General features: G+C 41.4%; 1 protein-coding gene across 1 annotated transcript in view; it reads right to left on the bottom strand.

The window, feature by feature from the left end:
• LOC109034774 (uncharacterized) overlaps positions 1–12,220 on the bottom strand; it is a 28,108-nt gene extending 15,888 nt beyond the window's left edge. Inside the window, exon 1 of the mRNA XM_019048095.2 lies at positions 11,849–12,220. Coding sequence (XP_018903640.2) covers positions 11,849–11,875 — 27 coding nt within the window. The 5' untranslated portion in view covers positions 11,876–12,220. The remainder of the gene's footprint in view (positions 1–11,848) is intronic.
• Positions 12,221–14,303: the final 2,083 nt, after the last annotated feature.

Genomic DNA, 14,303 nt, shown 5'->3' with positions numbered 1-14,303 from the left:
CGTCGACAAAGGCAACTTAGATTGTTCTTTACTGAGCTCTGGATTTTTGACGACGCTCATCAGAAGGCATGGACTGACATACTTAGCTTGCGTTAAAGGCACACAAAAAAAAAGTCGCGTGAAAAAAAACCCAGCAATATGTGCTGATTGAGTAATTTCTGTTTGATGTGCGGTCCAACTGTTGCAAGTCTCGGTCCATGAACAAGATCGACACAAGTCGCTTTAAATATGTCCAAGTTTGAACTCGACACGAATCTGTTGCCTCAGCAAATCAACATCTCTCTCACCTTTTTCGGTTTTTTTGTTCTCTTTAATTTGCAGATCAAAATTGACCAATCCAAATAACTTATCTCTTTCAAGGTTGCTGACCTCCTCCTCGGGTATTCAAAAACTCTTTACATCAGAAAAGGGGAAAAAGTTTTGGAATACGCTACCGTGCTAAGTATGAACTTTCGAGAGTTGCCAAATTTCCCTCGATAAAATGTTCGTTTTCGAGGAAACATATAAATATTTTCTCTTGAAATTTTCAGGACTTTTCGATGGAATTGCGAGCGAAATTATCTGAAAAATTGGAAGAAAAATACTCATAAGTTGACCAAGAGATTCGTGTTTTATCAAGGGAAATTTGGCAACTCTCGAATGTTCATACAGCGTTCTTCATTAGCACGGCAGTACGGTGGGTCGGACGCGTGAATCAAAATACTAATCGAGTTTTGACGGGCGAATCGAACACATCGACGGAAGATAATATGATCTGCCGAAACACCAATTTTTCACTCCTAATATTATTTGTTGAAAATTTATTTTTAGAAAGAAGCATACCGCGAGGGTCTATTTGAATCTTGGAGGTCATAGAGTGATGGTCGGTTCTTCCTACTCGCGAGAACCCAAGTATTTTATGAGAGGCAGTACCGATGTCCATTACATGCAGCTCCATTACGATACCATTTTTTTACGATCTTCATATCCTTGGGTTGGTATCGAACAAAATTGGCGGCTATTTAAAGGCGTTAGACGCACGATGCCCTCGGCCCACCTATTGCAAGTTGGCAACACTGTTTTTCTTCCTTTAAATAGTATATTAAACAATCGATTTTAAGTGAGGCGGCCTGAGTCACCTAGAATCGATATATTCAATGGATTTAAATTGAATATAAACAGTGGTGCCAAATTGCTGGGAACGTAATTGCCTATCCGCCTTTCCGTCATCTTTAAGCCCTTCACTGGCAATAAAGTAAATTGAACCCAGAGGCGATTTTGGAGAGTTGGCAGCGCTGTTTTCCCTCCATTTAAATCCATTGAAAATATCGATTTTAGGTGAGGCAGCTGCCTCCAGAATCGATTGTTTTACATACATTTAAATGGAGATAAAACAGTGTTGCCAATTTTCAAGAATCGTTACTGATTGAACCTCTTGTATCTTTATTTTCCGGACACTTGACAGCGTTCCTCTTAAAAATCTAGTTTACCTCATTTTTAAATTCGAGCGCTGAGGTAGATCAGTAAACAGAATCGGTGAGCGATTGCTGACCAACAGACAGAAACCGAGAGTGATCTACATTCGACCACTGTCAGCTATTTTTGTTCATAACACTGCTCTGACAGCTGATGCATTCCATTAATAAAGGTGACTCTAATTCGATTGCAAAAACTCACTTTAAAAAAATCGCTAAGTGATCAATTATTTTTTGGCTATATTCTGTGGTAACTTTCCAAAATATTTTTTAAATTGAAAATATTTTCATTATCTGCTTTGAGATAACTTTTAAAAATACCACAGTAAGTACACTGTAGAGGCCATCTCTGCCGTGCTAAGGAAGAACGCCGTATGAACATTCGGGATGTTGCCAAATTTCCCGTGATAAAACCTGTATTTTTGAAAAAATTCATGCATATTTTTCCTTGAAATTTTCAGATATTTTAGACGAAACAGTGTACAAAATTGTCTGAAAATTTGAGAAAATAATATTCACAATTTTCCTAGTGATTTCGGTTTTTATCGGAGGAAACTTGGCAACGTCTGAAGGCTCATACTGCGTTTTACCTTAGCACAGCAGATCTGGTCCTGGAATGCAACAATTAAATAGCCGATATTCTGGCTTACAATTAGCTTATCTAGGTATTTGCTTACTATGCCTACCTTCATTTTTAAAGGAACGTATTTATGCTAAACGGAAGCACAGACAGGTTGGAAAGTAGGGGTGTGTACGTTAGTCAAGGGCCGTAAGAATGAATGGGAAGTATTAAGCGCCAATGACGCCAGTGGCGATGCTGCATACAGTTAGCGCTTCATTCCTCTCGATAGAATATCAAATCCCGCTTTTCCCTTTCTCCAAAGGGAATCACTCCCACTTTTGCATATTTTCTTACCCAGCTATCTAGAGCACACCCCATATTTCCCACTCGTCTATAATTCCGTTTGGCAAAAGTACGTCCATTCTTAATATGCTACTCATCGTTTCGGTAGTCACCTATTCATCGGTCTCCAGATCTCGATTAAGCCGCTATCATCGATGTTTGGGGATAGATGACCATGTGACCAAATCGACAAGCATTCAGATCAAACGAAGAAAAAAAACCACAGGAAGGCTTATTATTAGTAAACAACCTCGGTAATTTGATTTTATTACAGCGAAAGTAACTTATTTATGAGTCAAGGCTAACGTCAGGCATTCGAAAATGTTTAATTGCTAACTGTCAATGTTCGGATGACATTGTGACTCCGGTAGGAATCGTAAATTGGGGGAATCCAAAGATATCGTACTTAACTTCGTCCGTGGGATGGATCAGGTCTAGCGACCTTGGCGACGCGCATCTCTATAAATATGATTCTGTAGGTATATGATTTCCGCGGAAACATTAACCCCTCCGTAGCGCAGCACGGCGGGTCGAGTTGATCGCGCTCATTCTTGAGGATCGGAAGACATTGACAATGAGTCAAAAAGAAGTGAACATCGGAGACATTGTTACGGTACCTATGATCTCGCCGGCGGCGATGATTAATATTAGTGTGACAGACTATGTTAGTTTTGGAGTCCCCCAACAAAGTAGAAACCCCGTTGATGTTTTTGCTCCCTATCTTTGTATGGAGAGTTTGACTTGATATAGATGTGGACTCTCAGGGTAGCGCGGAATATCTCCTCCGTTACAGCCTCAACTTTGAAAGTTTTTTTTTGAGCTTTGCACGTAGAAAAAAACTTCATGCATGGGACCTGGAGTTGAGGTCATATGGATCTCTGAAGTTTTCTGATCACGCATCCGAAAACTTGAGGTCGAGCTGCCGAAGTTCGGGTCAGACATCGAGGCACTTCGGTATGTACCGGAGCACTTCAGATGTGTGACCCGAACCCTTCGGTATATATAGAAGTACTTCAGATGTCTGACCCGAACTTCGGCAGCTGGGCCTCAAGTTTTTAGATACGTGATCCAAAAACTTCAGAGATCCATGAGACCTCAACTTCGGGTCCCACGCACGAAGTTTTTTTCTCCGTGTGGAGATGATTTCAGAGAAAACCAGTGGCACCATCGTGTTTTTCGCGAAATTTCACTCAGAAACAGAGTTCAAATCGTAAATTCTGGTCACATGCAAAAGCTCCATTCTCCCTCTTCGGGTTTAATAGACCGGAGTCTGTCAGACTTGTATGCACCCTTCTGTAGCGCAGCGAAGAAGGAGGGGGTGGTCGAGTTCATCGTACCCGGCGAAGACCGGAAGACAGAGGACAGTGCGTAAAAAACTAGTAAACACCGGAGACCTAGTTGATGATATTCATGGTCGGCCCGGAGGCGACGAATGCGACGATTAAGATCGCGGGCGGAAGGATGCGCTGACGTGAAATCACGTAATTTCGTCGTCGCGACGCCGACGCGCGTCGCCGCCACCACCAGAGGCGCCGGAGTGGGATCCGACGAAGGCGAGTACATTCTCGAGTCGATCAGGTGCATCCAGTTCAAGGACCACGGAAATTTCTCCGGACGGACCGCGGGCGCCGCTACCAGATTTTGCTGAAAATCCCGCCCGGTTCTCCATGTGAGACCTTGTCTCCATGGGACGCTTTCATGGGATTTGTCCCAAGTTCGAATCGCAGGAATGAAACTTCTGGAATTTTTCCCAGTTACCGCCTCCACGGTACGAGGCTCATACGGTCCTGCGACGAGTTTGCGCGAGAAGATAAATTAGTTAAAACCGAATATTTAACCGGGATTAAAATAATAATTGCACTCAATTAACAATAATACACATTAATTAACTAACTTAACATTAATAATGGAGTAATCAACGAAATATAGCACAATTCGTTTTCACTTCTTCCTCTCTCAGTGGGTCCTAGGGGTACAATTACCATTTTTGATACTGGGACAAATTTATTAACTCAATATTTTTCCCAACTTCGCAAGTGGGATTTTTCCCAGGGACAAATCCCGTGAAACGACCCGCGGAGACAAGGCCTAACTGGGAAAAATGCCAGAAGTTTCATTCCTGCGATTCGAACTTGGGACAAATCCCATGATAACGTCCCGTCGAGACAAGACCTGACTCAATGATGGATATCCGGATCTTTTCGCGCAGTCTGGCAACCTCGCGGCCGGGCGCCGGGGAGATCCAACCTCCATCTCGGATCGATGCGCTCGGAATAGGGTCACTAACATCGCGACCCCGCGACGAGACGCGATGGCGACGGCGACGGTCAGTCTTCGGCCCGCGGGCTGATTATTGAACTTGATGGACATAGCGATAGACAAAAAAAAGACGCAGGGAAAATGCAGTGATCCTATTGGTTGAAACGCGAGTGGTTGGTATCGACATCGGCGGATCTAGCAAATTGGCAAACTTGTTTTTCTCCATTTAAAACTATAGAAATGTATCAAGTAGGGGTCAGGTGCTCCGACAAGCATCGATTATTTAACATGGATTTAAATGGAGGGAATCCGGTGTTGCCGAATTGCTGGATCTGCCTTCGGTTATCGACCAGGGGGAATGATGGACTATAACGGAGAATTTGCATGCAATTTTTGAGTGTTTGTGTTTGGGATTTAATTGTTGCCATTTTTTTGCACTAAAAATTGACTAAACCCCTCTAACACGTAGAACCCATCTGATGGAGCGTTTCAAATCGGCATATATTGACCAAATTATGTCAATTGTGATGAATAGATTGCCATTTTATTGGATTAAAATTGCAACGTTTTTTCAATGTGTTCGTTGCACTGTGCTGGGGACGGAACACTTGCAAAGGGAAGGGGGTCCCGACAGTGGCGCGTCATGCTTTGCGATATATCGATTGATCTGCCATTTAAACCTATGGAGAAGGATTGATAGACAGGGTGTTCACGACGAACGCCTTAATAATCCATTCTTCACCATAGCTTCAAATGGGGAAATATTGACAATCGATCATTCATGCCTCCCACTGGATCTCGGTGGGATTGAAGAAGAGAAAGATTGAATGAAGGAGGAAAATTATTCATAGATTAAATCAATAAATCGATAAATCGATAAATCGAAAATAAATTGATCGATAAATTCATATTTTGGCAATGCTTTTTATCGATCAAGGTCGTTCGATAACGATTCAACAATCGACTCACTGGTTCGACCCGGTAACGATGTTCTTACGCATTTGCCTACTTTTCTACCTTTGCGTTTAAGTCTCCAAATATATGCATGTTTCTAAAAGCGTTAGCACGGTGCGATTTGGGAACTTAGAATTTTTTGGACATTACTAAGTGAAAGTATCACTATTTCTTTCGAACTGAACGCAAAGGTCGGCAAAAGTTTGGATATGAATTACGCAGTCATATCTTTAGTTGAAAATTGAATTGTTCGAGCCAATTTTGCAAACTTGGAGTGGAGTTAAACGATCCTCCGTCTGAAAAACGATGGGCCCGTCAACAGATGGAGGGATCTTAACCCTTCAATCTTCAACTCTACAACCATCAAAATGTGCTTTTTATAAATTGAAGGCTCGAGTCTAAACGTACCATACAGCGTTTATCTATCAATTTCGTCATTCGATGTAAAATTGTATAGAAGTATATGATTTGTAACCGCAGCGGTGTGAGCGCGTGGCATGCTTTGCGATTTATCGATTAATATGCCATTCAAACCTATGAAAAAAAATCGAGTATCACGGCGATGCTAACGAACACCATAATATTCGATTCTTCACCACCGCTTCAAATGGGGGAAATATCGATAATCGATTAGGTATCACGCCTCGCCACTATTTGTTACTCTATGCGGATAACGTTTTAAAACTTAACTCAGGCTGAAGGCAGCCGATTTGCGGAATACTTTTGCACCTATAAACGAATGAAGCTTAATTTATATTCATGTTCAGTGTTCGAAACTCACAGGCGCCAACGCGCCAAATGCGCCTAAAAAATTGGCAATGGCCCCTAAAAAATGAAGGCTCTGCGCCAACGTGGCCCCTAAAAATCCGGATTTTCACAGGAAGTCACGTAAAGAAAGAAAAACAAATCTATTTGAATTGAAAAAAACTCAGAATTTTCAGCACTACAAGTGAAAGCTTGCTTTCTATTCTTCACGTTCATTCTTAGTGCTTTCGTCCTCCCAAGTTACAGCTACTCACTAGTTTTGTTACGAAAACATCTTGCGTCTAACTTTTCACTAATGCGCCGTAATATATAGGCAAAAAGTCAATTAGGCCCCTAAAAAATCTTCAATGGCGCCTAAAAATCGGGCTTGATGCGCCACATAGCTCATCAAACTCAAAGGTGAGATTCGAACACTGTTCATGTTGATAACCTAGCGGATGTTGCAAAATGCGTACTATTACAAGAGAGAAAGAAAGTTCCTCCGATATTGCGTGATTTATTGACTTATTGATTTCAGCGGCGAGAAAATTTATGACATTTTTATGGGCGAAGAGACTCCCTCGACTCTCCTCCTCTCAAGAAGAGAGGCCAAACTACGCAGTACCTTTCGATGCTCGAACACGATTTTAATGGCAATTTATTGAAGTAATCCTGAGTTCAAACTCTGAGAGCAGAAAATGGAAAACCCTGGAAAAATATCATTGACTCACTCTGAAACTTACAGTTAGCATGATTAAGGGTAAGGAATACACATTGAAAAAAACTCCGGCCGTGGGAGCCGCAATTACGGGCTGTATAGACATACCGTCCGTTCCGGGCTCAATTGCCGAAAATTACGGCTTCTGGAGCCGTAGCTTCGGCCTCTGAACCCGGAGAAATCAAAGCTACGCCTCCAGCAGCCGGAATTTTCGGCCTTTGAGCCCGGAACGGACGGTATGTCTATATAGCCCGTGATTGCGGCTCCCACGGCCGGATTTTTTTTTTTTTCGGTGCACTAAAATATTTTCAAGGTAATGTATTTCCAAAGATTCTCAGATATTCCCGAAAATTATATACGTACGATTATGTCTGTGAATATTCACTGTGCGTCGCAATCGATTTACACATACGTGTTCTACTAATCTGGTCGTCCTCACAGAAGGAATCCTACATAAGTAAGAAACTAGATTCCGAGAAATCAGCAATCCTCGATAGGTTAGCAGAGACTATTATTATTTTTAGAGGCAGAGTCCATCCAGCGACGGACCAGGAGCACTTTTGAAAATGCCAAACCTCTTGTCAAGCATACTTTTCCAGGTTAATATGCATGACGGCATCTTCCACTTCAATGGTATATTCTCAGACGGGCCCTACGAGCTATTCAAAACCGTACGTTTGAGATAATTTATTCAAAAAAGACTTCTAAATGTATCACCCAGTAGGTAATCATTTTGTCTACAAAAAGCAGGATTTGTTTAATTTTTTATGCGCCCTTGATAAACAATCACGCAAAGTTGAATTCAAACTTCTGCATGATATTTTTACAACACAAGCTCGAAATATATGCGTTATTTGTTTAGACAAGGAATCGCCCCGGGCTCTTCATATATGGACGGATTTAACCGAATTAGCCCAACAGCATTTCACGTTGCCTAGTTTCATTTCATGTTTTATATTTTCAACAAAAAAGTAAGCATCATTTTGAATTGAGATTTTGTCAGTATATTTTATAAGCCAGGAGAACTATACGAAAAGTTTCAAGGCATTATGTTGTCTGGTTGACAAGATAACTTCGGAATGGAGAGTTCCAGGTACTATAGAGTCGGTGAGCGGTACCTACTGATATCTCAGATATCGATTGCCAAAGTGCGAAACCACGTAAATCTATCGTGATGTTTCAAAATTTCCGCTCTTCCTTTTATTTTTTCCGGGAAAAAAGCAAAATTTTTAGCTTGAGATTTTTACAGAATATTCTGCTAAATACTGATGAAAAAAATCGAGGAGCTTTTCAAGCAATTATGTCGGCTAGTTTCCCAAAGAAAAAATAAAGTATGACAGTAAGTCTACAACGTCTCAAACGGATATACGTGGTTTGCCATTTTGGCCACCGGTATGTAAAACTGCGCAGTCACAGGTCTTTGGCTTTTTGTTACCGAACTAGTTAGCCGACAACATGATCAAATTTTAAGGACAGAAATTCGAGGATAACGCGCAATGCGCGAAGTATTCCGGCAGTCTTGCAGGCGCTAATATACGTTGAGCACGCACCGGTCGCACCGTAGTGTAAGTGCAACGCGTGAAGTATTCTTGCTGTCTAGTAGGCGCTAATATGCGTTCTACTCCGGCCGGCCGTCCTGATTTGGGCACGATTATTCAAACTTGCGCAGTTAGCGTTCATCAACTTATGGTTTGGACGTATTTCTATCAAACGACCGAAGCGCCATAGGGTGAGGAAGGTTAAGGGGATCTTGGATTGGCGGCGGAATCGGGCGTCCGGCGTCCGGCCTATTCCGTCCTATACTCGTAATGCTTTTCCACGGCGCTTAGGTCTGTTTGACAGAACGCGCTATCCGGGATTCTGAATTCCTCAAAAGGAACTCAAATTGGAGCTTAGTTCCGTTTGATAGAAATACGTCCATATGCAAACTAGCTAGGGGATCTACTTGTGCAAACGCTCAAATTCAAACAGAAAATTTCACAGAGGCCACAATTTACGATGAAATTCTTTGAATTTTTCCGCACTTCTCAAATCAGTGTTACGTATACCAAAGGATTGAAATTTAGACGCCTCCACAGTCTCCAGGATGAAATCACATTTAGTATTTTTTCTATGAACCGATTAATTGAGACCCTAATTTTGAAGAAATGTCCATTGATTCATTTTTTGTGTGAAAAATACAGGCACGCGGAATTCAAGTCCACTTACCGCGAAATCCTCTTTATCATATCATATTACTTGACATCAATTTCATGCAAGGAAGGACCGAATCGTTAACGCTGCGAAAGGGAACTTTCAGCACTTCTGGACACCTACACCGATAAATTTAGCCGCCAAATTTTTTAGAGAAATTTTCGTAAATTTTATGAGAAGATTTAAACACAGATATCAACAACAATCAGGCTCTCGGTCGATCTCAATCCCTCCATCGCTTTCGACGTACGTAACCGCGGCCCGAATCGCATGCGCCACTGAAGAAAAACATCTCTTAGCTTTTTTCGACACCCACATGAAAAAATTTAGCGACCAAATTTCTCAAAAAAATTACCCAAAGGGATCATAAAAAGTCACGATTTTCCGTCAATTCCTTCGAGTTTTAACGTATACTGCTGAGCTAGGGAAAAACGCCGTATGAACATTAGAGAGTTGTCAAATTTCCCTTTATAAGACATGTATTTTCAACGATATTTCTGCACATTTTTCTGTTAAATTTTCAGATATTCTAGATTAAATTGCGTACAAAATAGTCAGAAAATTTTAGGGGAAAATATTCACAATTTTCCCAGTAAATTAGGTTTTTATCGAAGGAAACTTGGCGACGTCTGAAGGCTCATACGGTGTTCTTCCTTTGCATGGCAGTATGGCCTCGGGTAAATGTCACGCACTGAGGACTCAAGTCGCAAACGCTACAAACGACGAGCAACTTTGAAAATTTTTCGACACCCACATCGAAACATTCAACCACTTTTCTCAATATTTTAAAATAGATCAACGGAGGAACCGATTTTCCGTAGAGCCCTCCAAACCTATGCGTATTTCTTCAAGGTAAGCGCCACTGAAGAGAAACGACGTTCAGCACTTTTTGACTCCCAAGTCGAAAAATTTAGCCACTAGGTTTCTCAAACAATTTAGCTACTAAATTTCTCCAAAAAATTTAGACTCCGAGATCAAAGATGGGGCGATAGGATCAAAAATCGGGGCGATTTTCCGTACAAGCCTCCAAACCTTGATTGCTTCAGGTACAGGTCACGCACCAGCGAGGGTCCAAATAGCAAGTGGCACTGAAGAGGAACAACTTTTAACACTTTTCGACATCCACATCGAAAAATTTAGCCACAGAGATCAACAAATGCCTCCGAACTTGAACGTGTATCCGTCACGCACTGAGGTCCCAAATTGCAAACGCTATAGACGACGAACAACTTAGGAAACTTTTCGACAACCATATGTCGAAAAATTCAGCCACAAATTTTTCAAAAAAATTCAGCACCCTTCCTTTGAAAAAAATTTGACACAGAGATTGACGAAAGCCCAATTTTCCGTCAAATTCTCCGAATTGTGATGTATCGCCTCAGGCACATACCACGTAACACAGGACCGAATTGCGAACACAATTTTGAAAACTTGTCGACACTTACACTGATAAAATTCAACTTTTTGGAGGAAAATTTAACGGCCAATTTCTTAAAAAATTTAGACTCAGAGATCAACGAAAGCCCGATTTTCCGCCAAATTCTCCAAACTTTGAAATATTGCCTCAGGACCGAATTGCGAACACAGTTTGAAGACTTGTCGACACCCTCACCGACACAATTCAACTTTTTGGAGGAAAATTTAGCGGCCAATTTCTTAAAAAATTTAGACACAGATATCAACGAAAGCCCGATTTTCCGTTAAATTCTTCGAACTTTGAGGTATCGCCCCAGGACCGAATTGCGAACACAACTTTGAAAACTTGTCGACACCCACACCGATACAATTCAACTTTTTGGAGGAAAATTTAACGGCCAATTTCTTAAAAAATTTAGACACAGAGATCAACGAAAGCCCGATTTTCCATAAAATTCTTTGAACTTTGAGGTATCGCCCCAGGACCGAATTGCGGACACAACTTTGAAAACTTCTCGACACCGACACCGATACAATTCAACTTTTTGGAGGAAAATTTAGCGGCCAATTCTTAAAAAATTTAGACACAGAGATCGACGAAGCCCGATTTTCCGCCAAATTCTCCGAACTTTGAAATATTGCCTCAGGACCGAATTGCGAACACAACTTTGAAAACTTGTCGACACCGACACCGATAAAATGTCAACTTTTTGGAGGAAAATTTAGCGGCCAAATTTCTTAAAAAATTTAGACACGAGATCAACGAAAGCCCGATTTTCCGTCAAATTCTCCGAACTTTGAGGTATCGCCCCAGGACCGAACTGCGAACACAACTTTGAAAACTTCTGGACACCGACACCGATAAAATGTCAACTTTTTGGAGGAAAATTTAGCGGCCAAATTTCTCAAAAAATTAGACACGAGATCCAAAGTCGATTTTCCGTCAAACTCTCCGAACTTTGAGGTATCGCCCAGGACCGAACTGCGAAGACACCTTTGAAAACTTCTGGACACCGACACCGATAAAATGTCAACTTTTTGGAGGAAAATTTAGCGGCCAAATTTTTCAAAAAATTTAGACACAGATCAATGAAAACCCGATTTTCCCGAACTTTGAGGTAGCGCCCCAGGACGGAATTGCGAAGACAACTTTGAGAACTTCTGGACACCGACACCGATAAAATGTCAACTTTTTGGAGGACTTACCGTGAAAATCACTCGGGTAAGGTTCATGTCTAATCGGGATGGCGTGTGGACCTATGCTCTACGATCGTGGTGCGGAGGTGCGCGACGTTTGATGGTCTGGGTAGAAAGCAAGTCTTCTGCCGGGGAATTGCGTCATGTCCCTCAGACTGGGACGCAACTAGGACGGACGGGGCAAGAGGTGGTCCTCACGAGGGTCAAGTTGCGCCACCGGCTGCCGCGGCTCAGCTTCGACACAGTGCCCGATCCCCGGTCGCGGTGCCCCAACCCAATTCGACGGCCACTCGCGCCACTCGCCAGCGCTAACTCAACTATGAGTAATTATTCACGACTCGGCTTGTGAGTCGAGTGCCGGCGTCGCGACGACTGTTTGTTTTGCTCATTCCGCGCCGAGCCGGGAGTGGTGGATCGTCGCGCCGCGTTTAGCGCCGCGACGCCGCGCCGCCATGCGGCATCCTTATGGACGATGCGGACAAAAATCGCACTGAAAAAAATCTCGGTGTATTTACTAAGAAAAGGGTAAAATTACCAAGAATTCAGGGTTCTATTTGATCCCAGATTTTTCTTGGTAAAATTACCATTTATGGAATTGGTAATTTTACCGAGAAATCTCAGTAAAATTATTGAACTTTCTCGGTAATTTTACTGGACCTTGGTAAAAACGCCAATATTTTTTATCGACTAGGTGGTAGAGTTACCGAGATAAAATAGCAAAGTTACCGGTAATTGATTACCAATAAAAGTGGTACTCTTACCTGAAAAAAAAACAGTAAAAATACCGGTTTTTAGGTAAGCTTACCAGTCTGTCTTGGGGAAATTATCAATAATTGGTAAAAAAAGTGAGATGGTAAAGGTACCAACGGAGCTTGGTTAAAAACGCCGAGAATTTTTTTTCAGTGCGGTAAAAGACACTTAACTTTAAATAATGAAGATAGTAGCACCGACATAGGGAAAACCCTTTGACACTTTCAAAGTAAAACACTCAATGAATAAGAAAATGTTATATCTCAGGATTTTTTGCGGATTTTTCGAGAACAGTTCATTTGAAGTTGGCAACCTCGAATTATAGCCTTAAGTTAATAATGTATAAAAGCAACGTAAAACACCTAACTTTTAACTTCAAATATCTCTGATAGTCGCAAAAAGTCGCAAGATCTTTTTGGTAGAATTGAAGTTGGATATCTGAGGATTAAGAAAATGTCAACCGCCCAGACCATTTTGCGTTTCAAGCGAGAAATCTTCATTTGAAGTTGACGTCTTTTTCCAGTGTATTTCTTATGGACCAGTCATTCTCGACCCATTTCCCGCCCACTTTCTTTAGTTTTGAGCGAAAAATTTGAAAATAAACCATCATTGTGAGTCAGAAATATCTTTAAGATGACAAACTCCAAAAAAATATTCAGATGTCGAGTTCTGAATTTTTGATTTTTGTCCGATGTCCACAGAGGGCCGCACTGTGCGCCGCGCCGTGTCGATCTATTCTGCGCGCTAAAAGGAAGAACGTCGTATGCTGCCGTGCTAAGAAAAAACGCCGTATTTACGCCGTACATTCGAGAGTTGCTAAATTTCCCCGAATAATACATGTATTATTGAGTTTTGTTATGCATATTTTTCCTTGAAATTTTCAGATATTTTAGATTAAAGTGTGTACAAAATTGTCTGAAAATTTTAGAGAAAAATATTCACAATTTTTCCTGCAAATTCGGTTTTTATTGAAGGAAATTTGGCAACGTCTGAAGCTCATACGGCGTTTTTCCTTAGCACGGCAGTATGAGCCATTGCACTCCAGGTGGCAGTGATCGCCATAAGTTGCGATTTGATCGAGGGATGTATGAGGTCGATTTATTGCAATATTATATCGTATAAAAAAGTGCGATTTCATTGCACAAATTTGCAATAAAATCGCAATCATATTGACGGCGGCAAAGCGTGTACAGATTTTGTAGCGTCTCGTCAATGGTTCAAGAGAAACAAATTTGAAAAAGAAGCGTGGTTAGAATCGAACAGCGGGCTTATGCTTCAATTATCTTGTAAATGCCTGAAAGTCAAATTTGGTCAAAATTGACTTAACATGCCCTCCCCTACAGGATCGTAGGGACAGATTTAAAACCAGAACCAGCCTATCTTCATCAAACTTTGCCTAATTTCCTTTCATGTTACATGTATATTCTTTCCATAAAAAGGTAATCAACATTCTGACTTGAAATTGGACATATTTCTATCAAAGGGAACTGAGTGCATTAAGACATAAGCCCTGAGACCCAGCATAAGAATAAATGCAAACCAGGCCTCACGTCATAATGCATATAGTTCCGTTTGACAGAAATGCGTCCAATTGTGCGAGTATTTTGTTTACAGGCTAGCCGAAATGTACTCACATTTTCATGGCGTTATATAATATGGAGTTTGGTTCTCTGTTTAAAAAAATGAAACAAGAGGTAATTAGTCGCACCGTGAG

Source organism: Bemisia tabaci, chromosome 6, assembly GCF_918797505.1.
Source record: "Bemisia tabaci chromosome 6, PGI_BMITA_v3".
NCBI classification, from domain to species: Eukaryota; Metazoa; Arthropoda; class Insecta; order Hemiptera; family Aleyrodidae; genus Bemisia; species Bemisia tabaci.
This window is presented reverse-complemented; position numbering and strand designations above follow the sequence as displayed.